Raw genomic sequence first — 22,440 nt, 5'->3', positions numbered from 1 at the left:
TTCCATATTTTTTCTCAACTATTTTCATAGGAGGGTTATGGTGCCAGACTGATGTTTAGCACAGACTGAAGTGTAGGTTAGGGTAGAAGGTATTTGGTTGTGAGTTAGCAAAGCCAATGAATAATGTGATGTGATAAAAAGTTATGACATGCCAGGTGATTATTTTTGGGATGAAAGTTATGCTGACTGACTGATATGTAGTTTCAGGTTGGGGTGAAAGCTGATAGGCTCTTTGTGAGCTGGAAGAGCAATCATATGCCATCTTATGAGATAAGGCTATGTTAGAGTTATGATGTAATTAGAGAAAGCTCAGCTATATAGTTACTGATGTAAGAAAAATTTTGTTACATTTACTGAATAATGGTTTTGTGTTCCTGATTACATTGTGCATTCGGAGGCAGTATTCGCATCAGTTGTGCCACAGTTACTTCATCTTATTGCCATGAAACACGTAGTCTGTCTGCTGCTCTTGTACTACATACTTAAAACTAGCCATTGACTAACCGTTTAGGATAGTGAGAACTGCCGACATTGCTTTGCAAAATACAAAATAGCACTGCCTTCGTTCCAGACACTGTGTGCATGCGCAGATGATGTGACTTACCAAATGAAAGTGCTGGCAGGTCGACAGACACATAAACATACACACAAAATTCAAGCTTTCGCAACAAACTGTTGCCTCATCAGGAAAGAGGGAAGGAGAGGGGAAAGACGAAAGGATGTGGGTTTTAAGGGAGAGGGTAAGGAGTCATTCCAATCCCGGGAGCGGAAAGACTTACCTTAGGGGGGAAAAAAGGAAAAAAGGACGGGTATACACTCGCGCACACACACACATATCCATCCACACATATACAGACACAAGCAGACGTATTCGTGTATATATATATATATATATATAATGGAAGGAAACATTCCACGTGGGAAAAATTATATATAAAAACAAAGATGAGGTGATTTACCGAACAAAAGCGCAGGCAGGTCTATCAACCTGCCTGCGCTTTTGTTCGGTAAGTCACCTCATCTTTGTTTTTTTATATATATATATATATATATATATATATATATATATATATATATATATATATATATATATATATATATATATATATATATTTTCTGACTGATATTGGTATGTCTCTATTTTATGTTTGTGTTAATTTCTTTGTTTAAGAAGAATATGATTTCATAAAAATCAGGCAGGAACTGTGAAACAAAGCTTACCCAATGGACGACATTGTTGTTTACTCTGTGAAAGTGGAAGTAATTTGCACTTTCTTTTTTCAGGAATCGTGTACAAAATACCTGCTGTGTGGAAGAGGATAATTGCTGAGCTCTTGGACTTTGTCATACTATTATTTGTAAGATTAGCTATTACTTTTGTTGCTGTGGATTTTGACATTATGTGAGTGAGAACTAAAATGCATATAAATTTGTGATGTGCTATTTTGTAAGCTAAAATAAGCATACATCGATGTAAGTGTCACAGGCAAGCAAATAGCAGCTAAGAACAGTAAGACATTTTTATGAAGTTTAATGTCAATTGGAAAACTAACCCACTTATTGGTACATCCTTTATCGAGGAGCTAAATGTGACTGAATCATTATTTTGTAATGCTATAATGGTGTCAAACACTATAATGTAACATGAGACAGGGAATTCTCTGAGCCAAGGAAAAGTTTCATATTACCTCCTTGTGCTGTGCTTTTTTCTTAGTATCAAGATACCAGGCACACACAGTTACTATATGACATTCCTCTCAACAGTCAGCAGAAGTATGGCCAATTTACATCCTATTCCATTATTTGGAAGCAGTACCATGACTGTACACATCTTGTAGTAGCTGCATTATTCATTTCTGACCACAATAGACGTAGAGTTGTGGTAGGAGACAGAAAATGTTTTTTATTTGTCACTATATACATAACCTTCTTCCTGTTTTTGAAGGAACAGTTTAATACAAGTCATAAGAGGGGGGTCTATTTCCTTAAACTTATTTTGTGTCTTCTCAGTTTAGTTTTTCTGTGCACCTGTTTGCTAGACTCTGTCACAATTGCATCTGAATGTTACCTGCCCTCCAAAAGTAAAATAATTATTTTACAAATTGAGATTGATCAGATTGACAGAGAATGGCGTAGTTAGTCTTACGTGCGAGCAAATGTGAAAACATAATTCCCGCCGTGTTTGAACCATTAAGAAAGACGATGACTTTAGTGGTGTTATAATGTGTAAGCATGGGTTATGGATGGGTCTACCACTTCATACAAGTAACACAATAGCAAACAAAGCAATTTGTGGCACTGTACAAAGAAGTTAAGTTGATAACACCTGAAACAAATATTCTGACAAGACTTTTTTGAGAGTTTAAAGCAATGAGTAATGAATACTGGTAAAGTGTTGTGGACAAACTTGGTGACCCATGTGAGAAGGGGAGTGGATGGAAAAAATAATTTGTGTAGTCTATAAAAGTATTTTTCAATGGGGAAACCAAGGGATTTAAATATGAATTGAATATCCATTCTGTTTGCAAGATTTGGCACACTCTGACTTCCCCCAATTCCCAAATCTGTGGCTAGAAAATGTTTTGATTACAGTATTTTGGCAGCTGTAGGTAGATATTCTGCAGACTTTTGAGAGCATTGCTTCAGGGATGGAATCTGCTCACTGGAAAAATGTTGGACAAAGTGTGTTTTGACCTAAACACAGATTTCTGAAGTCCAGATGTGCATTATTGCTCTCCAGCAAATATTTTGCTCTCACAATATACAATGTTTTAATGCATAAACTTTTATGTTCTCCATTTTCTTCATTAACATTCATTCCTTCGCTTCTCCAAGTGCATTCTGTGTTGATATCTTGATCATGATTCAGCTTTCCTTTTAAATATTCCAAGTGCCCTTCCTTGTCCCAGTCTATCTTTCTTTTATCTCTTAGTATATCATTCATGATTCAGCTTTGTTTATCATATTATATCTCCCTCAACATTCACGCTTATTTTATCTTTCTCGTGTCTCATTTATCTCTTGACTCTTCTTACACTCTGATTTCTTTCCAATTAAAGTGTCATCATGACCTGTCAGTTATAGTCCAGTCAATGAAAGGAAAATAGGAGTGGTGGGGAGGTGGGGTTGGGGGTTTATTGACTAACCTACTAAAAATCCTGACCAGTGGTATATGTGGGCGGGGGGTCACATTTATTTGTCTTTCTTAAATATCTTGAAAACTGTGGCTTCTAGCAAAAATGTTTCCTGTTATAAAATTCAGCTACATTAAATTTGCTACAAAAATGTCCTATCCATTTTTCCTCCAGGACTAATACTTTCAGCATCTTAGGGGATGGGAAACTCACGAATTATTAAAGATAGTGTTTCAGCAGTATAAAATTAATGTATGTTGTTAAATACTGTGAGTTAAGAACAAATATTAAATGTTTGTATCATATCAAAGTGCAGTAGGGCCATATTAAGGGGTAAATTGTGTTCTGGTGTAACACGGTGGAAAGGCAGGGGTGGAAGTTAGAGGTGTGAGGGAAGGTAAGTCACTGGATTGTGGTCATGCAGTTACTCCCTTCACAGATCTGCAAAACAAAGAACAAGCAGACAATTCCCCATTCTCTCTACTGCACGATTTCACAAAAGGCAACTATAGGATGTTTCACGAAGTTATGCCAGCCCTTCTGCAGCTTACCTTATAGTTCACTGTTGATGCTGTGTGCAGACATGCATAAGAGATGTTTATTTTCCCCAAAGCACATTAACACTACATGGAGTCCAGATGTGAATTATTAGTAATACTAAGATGCGAGAAAATCATATGGACAGAATCTACATAAATTCCTACACACTGTTCTACAGTGTTAGAGGTAAACTGATTCTTATTCAAGCTGTAAAGCAGCTGTAGCATTCTTCCAGGAAAGACATCCGGAGTGCTGCTCACTTTTCAGTTTACAGACTGACTATACCTCCCCAGCATTTTCTGTCCAGTTATTTAATGTGAGCAGGCAAAATAACTGCACAGAGCTCATGTTTGTGCAGTGGAGTTATTTTTAGGCTATTCAGTGAGTATGCAGTTGCTGTTATGTATAAAAGCTCACGGCTGGAGCACTTGTGAAAGCTCAATGGCTGGAGCTGTAAACTGTCTACCACACTGAAGAGCCTGTCCCGTGTGTAACATGTGTAATATATATTCGACAGTGGTGGGTTTACTGTTTCCAATACCACTGTCTGGAATACTTTTTAACAGTGTGAGGGTTTAAGTGGGCCCCCTTTGCAACAGAAGTAGGACATGCAGGTGTTATTGAATTTCTGATATTTCAACAATAGTCAAGAATGCATTACAGCAGATTACTTTTCTAGATTTGAAAATGGTAGTCCTATCCCATCAGACATATTGATGCATGCCTTGCAAGGTATACTATGCATGCACTCAGTGCAACCCACTCGATAAATACCAGCAATTCCTGAGTGGAACAGATTTATGCAGTCTACCAGTAACATAATGAATAGTGAGAGAAGTGCTGTAACATTTTGGTCATTCATTAATTCATCACCAAGTAACTACATGACTGTATAGTATGCTATTAATGACACACAGCAGCAAGGTGCCACATCTACCTTTCCAGTCTCTATCCCACAAACACTACATAAGTCACTGCCAACATCACACTTGCAAGTTAAGTACTTCTCACTCATTGCTTATAGGAATGTATTTTACATAAAAGCTCCCTTAACAACTGTAAGTATTCACTTAATAAACTGACAATATCTCTACTACATAAACACGAGCTCAGTGAAATTATGTTGAATACTTACATAAGAGAAGTGGACAGAAATGCTGGGGAATATAGTCCATTTCTAAAGTGCTCATGGTCTAGGAAGTCACCTTTTCTTGGCAGGAAACTGCCGTACAGGATGACTAAGAATGGATTTCCCCTGCAGCAGTATAGAGCAGTGCAGAGCTTTATGTAGAATCTGGCTATATGCTTTTCTTGTGTTTGTATTATTAGTAATTCATATCTGTATTTCATCTAGTGTTAATCCACTTTGTGAAAGTAAACATCCCAGGCATGTCTGTTCACTGCGTTACCAGCGATTCGTAAGGCAAGCTGCGGAAGGGTTGGTATAACTTTGCGGAGCAGCCTGTTGGTGCTTTTTGTGTCATCGTGCAGAAGACAGATTGGAGAATTGCCTGCTCGCTCTTCATTTTGCAGTTATCTAAAGCAGGGAAGTGCATGATCACAACCTGGCAACACACCTTCCCTCATGCTTCCAACCTCCACCCCCACCTTTATGCCCTGTTACACTCAGTAACACATTACCCCTTAATACAGTTCTACTGCACTTACATGTGGTATAAGCATGTAATATTTGTACTTAACCAGTGTTATTTAACTACATATTTAACAAATTGCCTGCTCACTCTCTCGGCCTCCTTGGCTGCCATTTGTTTGATGATTTTTCTAACACTTCATCAGCGTGAGTGCTGACATTGTCAAAGTTTCACCCTCCATTGCTGGCGCTGAGACCTTTTCTGTGCTGTACATTGCACAGACATGGTGTAGAGACTATGTATAAACCGACAGCAACGGAGAAAAGGGACCCACTTATAATGTCATGAATATACAGCATACATTGTACTGGTGGAAAACTCTATGTTGGAATGACTGGACAATCAGTCAAGACCAGGATCACAGAACATAAGTGGGATTGCAGGTTGGGACCTGTGGAGATATCAGCCATGGTGGAGCACACAGTGTGTGAGACCAACCACACAATAAAATTTGCTGACACAGAAGTTCTTACTGTAGAGAACAGCAATCACATCTGCTTGTTCAGGGAAGCTATAGAAATCCACAAACATGACAGTAGCTTTAACAAGAATGAGGGAAGCCTGAAGATGAACAGATCCTGCAAGAGAGAACCACAGCAGTAATGACCACAGGAAAATTCTCAGGTATTGGCACACCAGGTACCTACAATCAACAGCTGCGGGCTTAGCACCAGGCCGCTACCAGCAATGTAGGGTGCAGCTTTGACAAAGCCAGCCACTCCTGCTGGCTAAATGCCACAAAAATCATGAAACGAATATTGCCTGAAGGAAACAAGACAGAATGCCACAAAAGCCTTGACAATTTTGAATGTACATTAATTTTGTACCAATGAAATGTTCACTATCTTTAATAATCTGCAATTTTTCCATCCCCCGCGGTGTGGAAGCTATTAGACCAAAAGGAAAAATGAAAAGGATATTTTTATAGGAAATTTAATGCGCCTTAATTTTGTATTGAGAAACATTTTCGTTAGGAGCTGCGGTTTTCATGATAGCAAGAAGAAATAAAAACAAGACCTTTAAATGCCCGCCACCACACCCCGACATGCGCACCACACTGTTCAGGACTTTTAGTACGCTGTTCATGACACTCCACCCTACCACTGTACAAAAATTTGTGACTAAACTAATTTTTTCCATCTAGTCAGCATTTTTTGGTCTTCATCTACCTCATTAGTATGAAGGAACTTGAATGTTCGTCCATTTTGAATTTTGGGTTGTTTCTTACACTTTGTGTCTTCTTTGTATTAGTTGGTCTTTTCCTGTCTGTGGGTGACTGGTATGTGCTTCTTATTAATTACAAATAGTACCAGTATTTGATTCTCGCACTCAACTTAAAACACAGTACCCATTCTTGTTTAAAACAGGCAATTTTACTGATACTCCCTGGCAAAACTGTGTATTGGACCGAGACTTAAACCTGGGACCTTTTCCTTCTGCAGACAAGTTCTCAGCAGGGTCCTAGACTGTTTCGAAGCAGCATCTCTGCAATACCTTTTCTTCCAGGAGTGTTACTCCTGCAAAATATGCAGTAGGACTTGTGTAAAGTTTGGAAGGTAGGAGATGAGGTACTGGTGAAAGTGAGTCTGTGAAGGTGGATCAAGAATCGTGCTTGGATAGCTCAGTCTGTAAAACACTTGCCCATCAAAACAAAGCTACCAGGTTTGAGTCCTGGTCCAGCTCACAGTTCTAATCAGCCAGTAAGTTTCCAATAAATGCCACTCTGCTGCAGAGTGAAAATTCCTTCTGGAGAATATATTATTGTTTACTAGAAGGCTGTTTTGGTCAAAGTATACATATGTACCATAGTACTGTACACCATGTGTTCCAGCAGATTTTATGCCTTCCAGAATTACGTAGGTGTAAGCTTTCATGCTGTCACATGGCAACTGTGTTCCTATGACCCTCACCAACCCCATGAGCAAAAGCAGTGAGAAAGAGGAATAACTTCTGTTTGCTCCTCTCCATGCACAAATATATCTTTTCTTAGAATTCAAGGGTACTGTAAAACATTGGGTGGGGCAAATAAAAGTGGCTTGGAGAACAGGATTCTAGAGTACAAAGAAATATAGCAGAGAAAAGGAAATGCAGTACTCACCTGACTAAAGCAGATGTTGAAAGTGACCACCATTCATCTCTTGGCACTTTTGGGCCCTGGTCAGCAAGTTGCTGAAGGTATATCAAAGCTTGACTGCTGGAATTATTGCAGTCTCATCCAAAAAGGCCAGCTGCAGTTCTTCAAGTCTGTGAGTGATGTTGCGATACACCTTAAACTTGAGGGCTCCCCGCACAAAGTAATCACATACTGACAGATCAGGTGACCTGGGTGGCCAGCTAAGGCTGACCTCTGCTAACAGTTGTATCACTTGTGAAGAGTGTGTAAATGTGCTCCATAGTTTGGCTGGCTGTGTTGGCAGTTGCTCCACTTTGTTGGAAATAACTGTAGGTCTTTTCCACCTGCATTAACCACAAATGGTTTCAAAATATTGGCAATGTAATGACCCGAAGTCAGCATCTGATGAAAGAAGAAGGGTCCAATAAAGGAAGGGTCCAATAAAGAAGATGGGTCCAGCAATGTGACATGCAGGTGTTGCGCACCAAACCAAAGCTTCTGATCATGCATTAGTGTATTGTGGAAATTACGCAGATTCTCTGTTGCTCAGGACCTGTGATTCTGTGAGTTGACATAACCTCTCAGGTGGAACCAGGCTTTATTAAATGTAACAAACAGATCCATGTCAAAGCCATTCATTGTTAGCTCAGTAAACAGCCACTCACAAAACTGGAGGTGCTGTGGAGCATCTGCTGATTTTAATGTATGAACTACAGACACTCAGTAGGGATGCACATGCAAGTTCAGGTGGAGTATTCATCCTGATCAATGTGATGGGCTGGTCCCTTGTGATAGGTGGCGGGTTGATTTAGTAAGACTCTGAACCATTTTCTGGTGAACTGCAGCTACATTTTCTGGTTTGCAGACATGTTTCGAAATGTTTTTTGACTTTTCAAAACAGATCCTGCCTGGCTCCATTTTTGGACTAAGCGTTGCATGGCACTCTTTGCTGACACTTTGACACATTTAAACTTCTCAGCAAACAACTGTCCACACTAATTCCATGACATTGTTGTCAAGTAACTTTCCACAATGAACACCTGCTGCTCCATGTGAGTATCTGCGTCCCCTTTGCACTGTTCCACTCTCACTGACACAGCCCACACTGCACTCTGAACCGGTGTGGATCACATGGCGGGCACACACATGTTGTGCACGTCACAAGTTGCGGTTATATGCATACATTCACATTCAGTCGTATAGACTTGTCCAAGTCACTTTTATTTGCCCCATCCTGTATTTTCAATCTCACAAATGTGTCAAAACTCAAAGAGTATGTTCTAGTATATTTTTTATTGTGTGGGTACTCCTAATGAATACAGTACAAATTTTGTGATGAACCTTTTTGGCAGTGTCTCTTGGGATCCTGTGAACTGTCCATAACTCTGACAAATTCATTTCATGGAGATCATTTTGGTGCAGTAACACAAAGTTGTAATGGTGCTGTCAAATGAATTCTATTGTTGATGTAATTTGTAATGAAAGCCCCTGATTATGGATGGCCTAGGGAGGATTGTTCTGTAGGATGAGATATCTTGTGAACAATATCAGATGTGAAGTTTCGTCAAACCCCTATTAGTATCTCCACTCAGTGTACGTTAAAAAAGACATGTTGTCCATGCAATGTGAATATCATGTGCTAAGGAGGAACACACTGGTTCATTCACGTAGAAGCTTTGTTTAATCAAGGCCAAGTAATGAAAGTGAAATACCAGTATTACATCATGGTCATTTAAAAAGTTAATCAGGCACTATGTGTGTTGAATCACTGAGATGTCAGTGGTATCAGTGCATTAATACTGTAATGGATTACACATGTCCATGAATGATTATTCTCTGTAAACATTGACATTTTTCAAGGTTATGAGGCTGAAAATATGGTAAAGAAACTTCCTCGGTGGAATATAACTAATAAGCTGATTAAAGGTAACAACTCGCCATGTAGCTGTGCATTAAGTCATAAATAGGTACATAAACAAGAATGATAATTTTGGCGATGTGAAACGAGGGACATTCTACCATTAATCCTTCCCATTCTTCCTATAGTGGTATTCCACTGTCGATTCAGCCTACACAATATTCTGGTCCATGCCTATGCCAGTCCCTCTCCTAACCCTTTGTCACATATCCCTGTTTAAAGCACAGTTACAACATCTTTCTGATTCACTCACACGCCACATCCTACTCTACTCTTGTCACAGGCCTTTCCTATCCCATAAGAGACAGTGCCAAAGTTGAAATAAACCAACCAACCATGTCATATACCAGCTCTGCTGCAATTTCTTTGCAGCATTATATGTGAGCATGACCACCAACTAGCTATACACCATAATGAATGGCCATTGTTAGAATGCAGCCGAGAGCAGAGTTGTGCATCCAGTGATAAAATACATTGCTTAGTGCCGAGCACAACATGCTGGAGTTCAATGGCTGTTCCACAAACCGTCTCACCTGGATCCGTCTCCTCCCCACACTATCAGCCTTTATGAACTGCATGTATGGTGGGAGTTACTTTGCAACATGTTCTTCATTTCGTAGTCCTCCTGGCCTCCGTCGCTGCTCAGCCCCTGCACCCCATTCCTCTGTCCCACAGTCTCCCTTGCCTCTGCTCTGTCATCCCTCACTAGCCCCTCCCTCATGTCGTCATCTTCTGCAGTGCTCCTATGTTACATTCTGAGCCCATGTACCTGCAGCCTCTCCCTTCCATATTCCATGTTATAGACTTTCTGTCTCCCTCCAAGTCCTCACCCACACTTCCCCAACCCTCCATCTTCCCTCTCTTTTCTCTCCTCACCCAATTCACCCAAAACAACCCCTCGCCACAATTAGCCTGCTGAATTGCATTTCCACCATTGTGTATGCAACCGGCTCACTGTAGCTATATGTGTGTCTGGGGAGAGAAAGGGGTTTTGCGTACCAACGACCCAATGCCTCTAATTCAAGTTGTTGCCTTTTCTCCTAAATTGTTTATATCCTGCCAGAACTTTCCATACCATATTAAATTTTGCTGAACATTCAGACGAATCCTTTTTCAAAGATAACAGAACACACACACATGTGCACAGCTCTGTAGTCCTAGCAGACTAAATTGTGCTGTGATTGCATTTCAGCAGCAGTGTCAGCACAATATAGTTGACTGGTACAATTTATCTATGGATCTGTGTGTATGTTCTGTTATACCTGAAGGATAGCAACATTTTTCGACCTTACTGTGTGTCTATCAATGACTCAACAATAAGGTGAGTTTCTGCCTTTACTTGTTAGACTTCTCTTGGCTCTCCTTCCAAACAATTTTAGTGTGCAGTAGGGCACAATAATTTTGTTATGATGTGCAGTAATGTGTTGCTAGTGTTTTTCTAGCAATACCATTGTGATAGTGGGTTCAAGCTTTTTGTGTTGCACTTCAGCTGTTAAAAGATGAAAAGTAGCAACTAAGCACTATATGGTACCCATTGATCGGGTCTCCACCCAATAGTGTGTGGATAAAAATGGACTTTCAACACAAAAAAAAAAAAACATTGAATGTAAAAATTAAGAAATAAAAGTACACACACACACACACACAAAAAATGATCTGAATGATGGTCAACAGCTTAATGCAATACCAACCACAAGATTTAAAAGTGACTAAAATTGAGGCCGGGAACATTAAATAAGACACAAAACTTAAGTATTGGTTGACTCTTGTAACAAAGAAAAGTTTGAGCTAAATATAAGGAAAGTTCTAGCTGAATGTAAATAATTTAAATGTAAAGAACACATTCACTGGTTAGCAGAAGCATTAAGTCATTGACAGCACAAGAAAAGAATGACAATTTTGCTAGCTTTCGGATAAGTTCTGCCATGAGTTAGAGTACGCAGATACGCAGATGTGCATGCACTCCCCTCCTCCTCCCTCCTCCCCCCCCCCCCCCCCCCCACACACACACTCAAACCTGTTCGCTATAATTTACCGTGTGTGTGTGTGTGTGTGTGTGTGTGTGTGTGTGCGTGTGTGTGCGTGTGTGTGTGTGTGTGTGTGTGTGTGTGTGTGTGTGTGCCCGTGCATGCATGCGGGCACGTGTACTCCAGCTCATTAAATGATTTATCTGAAAGCTAGCAAAGTCTTCATTCTTTTTTGTGCCTGTCGATGTCCCTATGCTTTAGCTTTCTGGTGAATTGTCTCCTTTACACGTAATTTAGTTGCGAAACTCTGATTTTGTAGTTAAGCGAAACATAATGGAAGAAAATCAGTAAATTTAAGTTTCTGGTTGGACTATGGGCTTTGTTGGTCTGCAAACCAACCATTATTGAAGAACAGGGTGGTATTTTTACTCCATAGGTTTGAATTTGTTAGTAAAAGGATAACCAATTTATTCATGGACTTCAGAGGAACTAGACGTCGATCTGTTGTAGAATTTTAGAACATGTTTTTTGCTCGAGTATCATGTCATTTTTGGAAACCCAGAATCTACTATGTAGGAATCAACATGGATTCTGGAAACAGCGATCGTGTGAGACCCAACTCGCTTTATTTGTTCATGAGACCCAGAAAATATTAGATACAGGCTCCCAGGTAGATGCTATTTTTCTTGACTTCCGGAAGGCGTTAGATACAGTTCCGCACTGTCGCCTGATAAACAAAGTAAGAGCCTACGGAATAGCAGACCAGCTGTGTGGCTGGATTGAAGAGTTTTTAGCAAACAGAACACAGCATGTTGTTATCAATGGAGAGACGTCTACAGACGTTAAAGTAACCTCTGGCGTGCCACAGGGGAGTGTTATGGGACCATTGCTTTTCACAATATATATAAATGACTTAGTAGATAGTGTCGGAAGTTCCATGCGGCTTTTCGCGGATGATGCTGTAGTATACAGAGAAGTTGCAGTATTAGAAAATTGTAGCGAAATGCAGGAAGATCTGCAGCGGATAGGCACTTGGTGCAGGGAGTGGCAACTGACCCTTAACATAGACAAATGTAATGTATTGCGAATACATAGAAAGAAGGATCCTTTATTGTATGATTATATGATAGCGGAACAAACACTGGTAGCAGATAATTCTGTAAAATATATGGGAGTATGTGTGCGGAACGATTTGAAGTGGAATGATCATATAAAATTAATTGTTGGTAAGGTGGGTACCAGGTTGAGATTCATTGGGAGAGTCCTTAGAAAATGTAGTCCATCAACAAAGGAGGTGCCTTACAAAACACTCGTTCGACCTATACTTGAGTATTGCTCATCAGTGTGGGATCCGTACCAGATCAGGTTGACGGAGGAGATAGAGAAGATCCAAAGAAGAGCGGCACGTTTCGTCACAGGGTTATTTGGTAACCGTGATAGCGTTACGGAGATGTTTAACAAACTCAAGTGGCAGACTCTGCAAGAGAGGCGCTCTGCATCGCGGTGTAGCTTGCTCGCCAGGTTTCAAGAGGGTGCGTTTCTGGATGAGGTATCGAATATATTGCTTCCCCCTACTTATACCTCCCAAGGAGATCACGAATGTAAAATTAGAGAGATTAGAGCGCGCACGGAGGCTGTCAGGCAGTCGTTCTTCCCGTGAACCATACGCGACTGGAACAGGAAAGGGAGGTAATGACAGTGGCACGTAAAGTGGCCACACACCGTTGGGTGGCTCGCTGAGTATAAATGTAGATGTAGATGGGTCTACAGTGAACGTGAATGTCCTAGTATTTGTCCCTTAACTAAGATGCTAAAATAACGAAAAAGCCCATCCTGAAATGACTTGGAAGAGAGTATTATAACAGTTGATGCAGACTGACGGGGTATGAACGTAGATTTGGTTTTTATGGAATGGGAAACAGAAATGCAGAATGAAAACATTTACTGAGCCTGTGTGTAAGGCCATCACTGAACCAAGCATAAAGCAAAAAAAAAAAATCAGAGAAGAGGCCCACAAATTGTTGCTGAGAGAAGAGTTGCAATTGTTATATGAAGAACAGAAAACTGTGAAAGTGACTATAGTATCCACTGAGGATAAAGTATATGAGCAACAGAGCCAAACACAAAAATCTGAAGTAACAGCCTTGTGGAATGAGTGGCATGAAGAGCACCTGTGTAGGGAGGGTCGTATGTCAAACCAGAAGGAAAGGATCTCATGTAAAACAGGGGAGCAACTTTATGGAAAGAAGAATTAATAAAAAATGTATCCCATTAGTAGAATTCCTAATGGTGAAGCGACAAGAAGAGAGACCCTGATAGTAAATTAGTTTCAAACATGCTTGAACAATCTATTGAACTGTAAAGGGCATAATAACTTTTTGGTAGGCTGCATGAATGTGAGGGTATAAAGACAGGCAGTTTGAGTGGAAAAGACAGTAATAAGCTGGAGAACAAGGCAGCTTGCAGTGTGTACCCAATCAAGGCACTTGGAAGCATTGGCCGGCAATGTCTGTGTGGAAATAAAATGCAATAAGCAATGATTGAAAACAGGGAATCTTCATCTCACTATTCAAGAGGGTGATAGGAAGATACACTCAACCACAAAGGTGTAACTTTGCCTCCATGTGAGGACAGAGTAGGAAAAACCTGTTTAACTTATGCTTGAGGTCTATTGAACTTATGCTTGAGGAAAGACAGCATAGTTTTAGACCTCATGACATCATATTTACCACAATTATGCTTTATGAGGAATAATGGAAGAAAAATAAAATGCTTATATTTTAATAATAAGTAGGAAACGCTTCCTAATGTTGGAAAAAGTATATTTATTTGATCTTGACCCAGGTTTCAGCTTCTTAAGCCACCTTCAGACGACAACTGAATGTCGCAAACGCAGATAAGATAATGTGCACTTTACACAGATATTATTTTTACAGAAGAAACAAAAATTGCATGTAGAGTGTTTTGGAAAAAATTACATTTTTTGTCACACAGAAATAGTTGCATTAACTCAAAAGGAAATAAATTTTTTTGTAGAGATACATGTAACAAATGAGCAAGAATAAAGTTGAATTTACAATTTTAATCTAAATTTGAAATTTTTTATTCTCTTGTGAAAAGCAAAAAGATGACACTACTGGAAATGCTGGAATTCAACAAGCATATGACACAGAATGTCGGCTTAGTATTAAATGGCCAAACTCAGATTTCCTTTTTCCTTGCTGTTAAAGTAAGTTTTAATTATAAGTATTAGATTAAAGGTATAAAATCACCATTATTTTTTATCAGTTGTTACATGTATCTTCACGCAAAAAACTTTGTTTCCTCTTTTAATTAATGGAATTATTTCTGCGTGGCAAAAAGTGATGTTTTCCTACGTAAACACTCTACATGTCACTTCTGTGTAAATAATATCTGTGTAAGTCACATGTAATTTTAACTGAGCTTGTGACATTCAGTTGCCACTGAAGGTGATCTAGAAGGCGGAAGCCAGTTCGTGATCACATAAACATAGTTTCAAAGAATATGAGGAAATGCTTCCAATTTAATATTGTTATCATGTTCCGCCAAGCACAGACAGAAAATTCAGCTAACTCATAACTGTCTTTGTGGATACTAAAAAGGCATGTAACCATGTTCCTCGTGAAAATATTAGGTTGATGCATAAGTTCATAGCGTATTTCCACAATTTTAGTAAATACAACAAATGCTAACAGAGACTTCAGTCAACCATAATATATTCTCCTGCACTGCTTAGAACAGTCTGTCAGTGCTGGGGCAACTTTCTACTGTAGAAGTCACATGGATTTGAGGCGGTGAACTTGTCAAGCCATGTTTGGAGTGAATTTTCATCTGGAAAGGAAGCTGCTTGAAGGTTGTGTGGGAGAGAGGAGAAAAGGTGAAAATCTGAGGTCACAAGATAAGATGAATAAGGTGGGTACAGAATGATTACCCAACTCAACTCCTGTGTAGTGTTTTTTGTCAGTCTAGCACTATGTGGGCAGGTATTATCATGAAGTAGCATCACTGAATGCAGGTGTCCTGGTTGTTATCCTTGGATTGCGTCTGCAAGATGTCTCACTTGGTAACAATAAATGTCATCAGTGATGGTTACACCTCAGAGAAGCAATTCGCGGTACACACACCGTCGCCATTCTAACCTGCGAAACATCTTTTGTGTCGGTGTTATGCGTGCAGGTCTTGGGATGGGGAGTTGCTGCTTTTTTTGGGGATCAACCATTCATTTCTTTCCCTTATGCTACCATAAAGCCAGCATTTCTCGTCACTAGTAACAATACAGCATAGAAATGGTCGGTGTTGTCCATGAGCCAATTGATGATGAAGAGCTTGCAGAGATGCACATATGACCACTTGCTGATTTTTATGATTTTGGCTTAGAGCATGCAGTTCACTTGCATCAGATTTTTTTAACCTTCCTCGTTGGATGCAAATATTCCACGGTGGTAGAATGATCACAGTTCACCACATTTGCCTGTCCTCAAGTACACAGACACGGATTATTGTGGATTAATGTGTTTAAACAATCTTTATCAAACCTCAAGTGTCTTCCTAAACATGGAGAGTCATTGATGTCAAAACAATCCTCCTTAAAATGAGAAAACCATTTTCTTACCATTCACTGTCCAATGGCATTATCTCCATTTTGTGGGTGGCTCCACTGCTTTCACCCCTCTATTGAACTCAAACAAAAGAATATGTCAGAAATGTTCTGATTTATACACTTGACACTCCATTTTCTAGTGTCCACAGCTCCACTCATTATCTCCAAATGACAAAATGACGATATGTGAACTCCAGTATCTGGTAGCAACTAAAATACCGACATGCAAAACAAAAATGCTATAAATTTATGTACCAACCTTATATACTGAAAAGCATAAGAAAGTGTCTGAGAGTATCATTACAAGAGTACGACAATGCTGTGATGAGACCAAGGGTGGTATACTGATCCAGAGGAGATCAGATTGGTTTGAAATGAAGAGTAAGTTCTAACAAGGAAATTGTCTGTCACCACTCATACATTAGTAATGGATGAAATTCGAAAAGCCGTCAGAAGAGAGAGTGCAATTCCCAGGAATCTAGTCATCACTGATGCTAGAATGATATGGGGTCAAAACATGCTAAACTAGATCTCTGGAATGAAGAATGTATGGCAGTGATCTCAAAATCAGAAAACCAAGACAGTAAGATTTGTGTTGAATAGAAATTCTTCATCAGTCCATCTAAAAACTGGAAATGAAGACAGAGAGTTTGTCAACAACTTGTAGTACTTAGGTAGTGCTGCCTCGTCAACTAATACTATGCACCAAGATATTTTGAACAGAATGCGGAAAGCTTAAAAAGAGATATGGGATACTTCAGGTGCTTTGTGACTGATCCAGATGTCCCATTAGTATAAATTTCTTGTAATTTCTTTAAGTTAAAACACTGTGAAGAACAATATGTTGGTCCCTTTCCTTAATGTTAAAAAAAAAGAATCCATATGCAAATGCTTTGTCATAATAAATTCGTAAAGTGGGATGAATAAGTTAAGAAACACCTTTTCAGGCATTAAGAAGATTTTCTTGCTGGATGTGGTATAGAAATAGTCAAATTAATGATGTCATTCATATGTACTTGAAAATATATACTTTCTGGAAACCAATGAAGTGGGAGACTTACTGTTTAAGCTGATCACAACACTCATTGTTCGCATTACTGGAACCACTGTCTGTTGTGACAGTTCTGACTGCCAAAGCATTTGAAATAACCTGTACAAGTAAATTGGTGGATCAGTCAGACAAGACAACAAGAAATCACTTTGTTCTGGAGAAAAGAGAAAAAAATTATATCCTTAAATATTTTTAAAAAATGTGATTGATGTGTGGAAGTATTTCACTTTGAGAAATGTTACCAAGTTGCAATGGATCATTTTGCTGAACGTTCTGGAACATACATATTTATAGATTCACTAAATTTTTCTTGTTTTCTCTCTCCCTCTCAATATTTATTTTTTTTGTAAAAGAATGTTGGAAAGTAGAATTTAGACTAGGAGTACTGGTATCCAAAATGGAAATTTCATCTATTGTCCTGTGGTTCCAGAGGCTAGAATAAACCCATGTAACTCCTGCCTGTTTTAAGAGGTGACTAAAAGAAGTCTTATACCTAGTCAACCTCACATTGACAAGTTAGCTGTTATCAGGAAAACTGTCAGTTTTAACTCACATCACGACATGTCCAACTTTTTTTGTTCCACTTGTCTAAATATCACAGAAGTTCAGCCCCTTTTGGGAAGGATATCTTACATGATGTATAATCTATCTGTCATGTGTTGTGATCCCCTGCACCTGTTATGAGAGTGGATATATGTTCACACTCAAAATTTAGTGTAGTAGACAATCTGTCATAGGGGGCTCATCATTTACCATAATGGTTATCTCTCACTGACAATGCAGTGATGCCTGAGTTGTGAAGTCCTCATGTACACTAATGAACCAAAACATTATGACCACCTGCTTAATAACTTGTTTATCCATCTTTGGAACGAAATACAGCATGGATTCTGTGTATCAGGGATGCAACAGTTGGTTGGAAGGTTTGTGAAGATATGTGGCATTAGATGTCTATGCACAGGTCATGCAATTCACGTATATAACAGGCCGCTGATTTGCATATGTCTAATAGGACCCAGATGGCTTTAAATCAGGTGAATTCATTTGTTGAGGTATCAATATGAGCTCACTAAAATGTTCCTTGATCTGGCTCTAAGACATAGACAGTTATACTGCAGAAAGATGACATTACTGTTGGGAAAGACATCAAGCATGAAGAAATACAGATGGTTCGCAGCTGTCAGCGTGTCTTCAATTGCTACCACGAGTCTTACACAAGCACAGGAGAATGTGTCCCATAGCATAACACTGATTCCACCAGCATGCACCTGTGATGCGCTGCGCATTTTGAGCTGCCATTCACCTCAGTGACAGCATTTGTGGAGACAACCAGCAGCCTAGTATACGAAAAATGTGATACACTCAAAGAGCTGACATGTTTTCACTGATCAACACTTGAATCTTGATGGTCCCGTGCCAACTGCAGTCATAATTGACAATGTTGTTGGGTCAACATTCGAACACACAGAGGAGGTCTGCTGCGGAGCTGCATGTTCAACAATGTACAATGAACGGTATGCTCCAAAACACTAGTGCGTGCATCAGCATTGTGCTCTTTGGTGCAGATGCCAGATATCACCATCTATCCTATTCTACGGAGCAGACAAGCCTCAGAACCCCATGTTCTGTGAAGAGTCGTGGCCGTCCAGCCATTGAGCTCCTAGTTGTAGTTTCATTGTCCTTCTACCTCTTTCCGTAGATGCTCACGCCGTTAGCACATGAGCATTCAACCAACATCACCATTTTTGAGATACTCATTCACAAGCTCTGTGTGATAATAATCTGCCCTTTGTCAAAATCGCTTATCTCAATGGATTTCCCCATTTGCAACCCATATCTTTGCTAGGGTGATTCCCCATCTGTGTCTGCTCTGCTATCATCCTTTTCTTACTGCGCCATGTGCCCACAACACCACCGGGCAGCATCCAGTGTCTCAGGCAGTGGTTACAATGTTTTGGCATATCAGTGTATACTGAGGAGTAGGTGTCTCATCAGATCTGGTGCATCAGAACTCCGAGCAAAGGCTACTATGCCAGGTAGCCTTTGCTATGGTCAGGGTGCTACTGGGAGGGCCTCTGATCAGAGTGAGTGGCAGTAGAGTAGGTGATCTGCAATGAAACTGATAAACTTACCCTTACAGGTGGCTGAGCCTACATGCTGGCTCAGCAGGTAGAAAGAGACTCAAAACGCCATGGTATTTCCATCGTAGGCCATAACACAAGATGGGAGCCAGGCAAGAAGAAATCGAGGTAGATAGTTCATCTACTTCTTGATACGGTCCATGGATTGGAAAAACAGCTGTAATAGAGAACATGAGAACTAGATATCTGTTGATCAAAACTGTGAATGGTAATCAGACACAGGCACTTGACTTGAAGACTGAGGACAAGGTTGGGGATATACCAGTTACCATTTTGCCTCATAACAAACACAACAGAAATCAAAGTCTCATCTTCTATTGAGACTTAATGCTATTAACAGATGAACTGCATCCCAACCGAGAGCAGTATGAAGTGTATTTTGTTTGTTGTACTCCAATAGGGCCTGAGGATAATAGGATTGACATTGGACCTTTCAGCCTCACCTGTGATTGAAATCTTTTACCCAAGGAAGTTAAGGTCATGATTTATAGGTGTCATGTCAAACCCAGTTTTCTTTCATGTACTAAATGATTTAAGTGCATGAGGTTTAGGCATAAAACCTCTGTCAGTGAAAGATGTCACAGTGCTCACAGTCTTAAAGGTGTGCCACCACCAGATCCCATGCTGGACAAGTCTTATTAAGTTCCTGAGCATAGCCACTGCGAGTGTGCATTTTGTGTGTAAACAGTACATTGCAGAATGAAAAGATAGTGCATGTGGTCAATATTCAAAATAGATCAGTTAACGAATATGCTGTTGAAACTTCCTGGGAGATTAAAACTGTGTGGTGACCGAAATTTGAAGTCGGAACGCAGTTTGGAAGTCTGGCACACAGTTTTAATCTGCCAAGAAGTTTCATATCAGTGCAGAAACTGCTGCAGAGTAAAAATTCCATTTTGAATATGCTGAAAGAGAGTCCTTTGAAGTGTGTTTACAAGCGGTTTAAACATTTCCTACAAAGATGGGATGCCATGGGAGACTCCTCCCCAAACTGGGTGGTCTGCAACTGCTTGCATTCTGAATAACATATGCAAAGTGAAGGAATATTTCTCCCAGGATTGTCATGTGACACTGCGAATAATAGCACAGAAGTAGGAATTTGTCGTGAGACACATTGAATGGATACGCACCCAATATACCAAACAAAGTAACTGGGCCCTGTTCTATAACAAATCCCAGCCACACACTGCCTTTCTTGTACAGCAGTTATTAGCCATCTTACTTGCCACGCTTGTGTCCCTTGGAATTTTTCGTGTTCCCCAAATCGAAAGCGTCATTTATCTGTCTACATCTGCGTCCATATTCGTACATCTGTATCTGCACTCTGCAAACCAATGTGAAGTGCATGACAGGATACTTCCTGCAGTACCATGTATTAGGATCTCTTTCCATCCCATTCACATATGGAGTGTGGGAAGAATGAATGCTTACATGTCTCTGCATGCTACGAGAACAAATGGGCAAGACCATAGTATGTTCCTTAACTCTTCATTTAATTGTGTTCGTGGAAGTTTGTTAGCAGGCTTTTGCAGGAACGTAGCCTGTATCTTGAAGCATTTGCCAGGTCAATTTTCTGAGCATTTCCTTAATGCTATCCCATTAGTCAAAAAGCTGTTGACTTCTGTGCTGTATGTTCAGTATACCCTGTTGGTCCTGTTTGGTGTATCCCAAACCCTTGAACAGCACTGCAGGATGAAATGCACAACAGTTTTACAAGCAATCTCTTTTGTAGATTGGCTTTTGAAGGGATAGCAATCAGCCAGTGGACTATAACCACTGAATATCTTCTGGGCAGGCTACTCACTTTATGAAGTGCAAATGGAAGAATCCTTACTTATACTTTAGCTTGTAGCCTGATCTTCGTGTCTCTCTCTCATACTTATAAGGTGGTGTTGATTCCATTTTGTCACTTCTTGTTCCTTTGGCTTACAGTAGTCAGTGTCAATGTGAACCATTGTTGATTTATGTAAAAATAACTAACCTGTTAATTATTACAATTTTTCCAGAGACCTCGAGAAGTACGACTTTGATCTACTGAACAGAAATGTTAAAATGGACTACAAAGTTGCTGTTGAAATGACATCTGAAATCTTACTGCTTGAAATGATACACAGACTTGTGGTCTGTCTTTTTGAGGTAAATATCACATAGTTAATTATTTGTGTTTCATGTCATCAGTTTACTTAGAAATATGGCTAAAAATGTCATCATCAAAAATTAATGAAAGGGTCGGAAATTAATTGTATTTATAAATGTCTTACCCTTATACAGAAATGTAATTTCTCTCTTTGTTTTATAGGCCTTTTGGATAAGGAGAGGCGTAGGACTCCGTATGGGAGGTGCAACTCCAGGAAAGGCTGTGCTAGGAATTCGTGTGGTTTTGTGTGAAAGGGTAACAGATGTTGAGGGTCGTCCTGATGTTGTTTTGGTTACACCAGGCACTGATCCAGGCATGTTTTGGGCTTTTGCCAGGTCTTTAATAAAAAATTTGATTTTAGCTGTCTTGTTTCCAGTGTGCTTTGTGCTCTTTCTTTTTAGGCACAACAGAACTGGATATGACATAATTTGCAGAACACTTGTTGTAGAAGATGCTCCACCAGCTAGAAATTAAAGAATTCTGCCCATGTATACTTTAATGGCCATATCCTCATGTTCCTTATTTCCTTCTCTGTGACTCCCTATTATTCCCAGTGACCCACTCCTTTTTCTCATCCTACTGATCTTTACCTTTTAGTATTATTTGCCACCTTGCCTTATTCTGCTCTGCATTAAAACACACACACACACACACACACACACACACACACACACACAGCAACCAGACTTTTGGAGTGTATATACATTGTAAATCGATATTTATATTTTCTCAATACAGAAAATGACTTTAATATTAAAGAGTTGTAAAATTTGAAAATATTATTAAAGTATTTTTGGTTCTCTGACACACAGCTGTAATTTATTTTAGTTTCAAGCACTGAAAAATGCACTACATTTATCTGCTCTTTCTCTTCTTCCATTATGTAAAATGGCCATGTTGATAAACTGCAAAGAATTCTTGGAGGTGGGAAAGGGTATAAACATGTGAGAGCAAGCACAAAAAGAAAGATGTTCTCTACCATTAATTTCATCAGTTTAATATTACTAGTTGCTTTCCATATGCTGTTTGCTGTTTTATAAGCAATTAAAACATTTTTGAGACTAAAGTAATCTGCACTTGTGCAATGGCTGTCTCCTGAAGGCCACTTTTGCCAATTGGGATTATTAAGTTCATTAAAACAACACCCGTCTTATAAGGACATTGTT

The 22,440-nt window shown here is 39.5% G+C and overlaps 1 protein-coding gene across 1 annotated transcript in view; it reads left to right on the top strand.

The window, feature by feature from the left end:
• Nucleotides 1–22,081, top strand: part of LOC124622667 (protein FAM8A1) — a 29,960-nt gene extending 7,879 nt beyond the window's left edge. Inside the window, exons 2-4 of the mRNA XM_047148463.1 lie at nucleotides 1,285–1,402; nucleotides 21,144–21,273; nucleotides 21,437–22,081. Of these exons, the coding sequence (XP_047004419.1) occupies nucleotides 1,285–1,402; nucleotides 21,144–21,273; nucleotides 21,437–21,748 (560 nt within the window). The 3' untranslated portion in view covers nucleotides 21,749–22,081. The remainder of the gene's footprint in view (nucleotides 1–1,284; nucleotides 1,403–21,143; nucleotides 21,274–21,436) is intronic.
• Nucleotides 22,082–22,440: the final 359 nt, after the last annotated feature.

This window comes from Schistocerca americana, chromosome 1 (assembly GCF_021461395.2).
Source record: "Schistocerca americana isolate TAMUIC-IGC-003095 chromosome 1, iqSchAmer2.1, whole genome shotgun sequence".
In the NCBI taxonomy this organism is placed as follows: domain Eukaryota; kingdom Metazoa; phylum Arthropoda; class Insecta; order Orthoptera; family Acrididae; genus Schistocerca; species Schistocerca americana.
The sequence above is the reverse complement of the archived record's forward strand: the minus strand, read 5'-3'. Positions and strand labels throughout refer to the sequence as shown.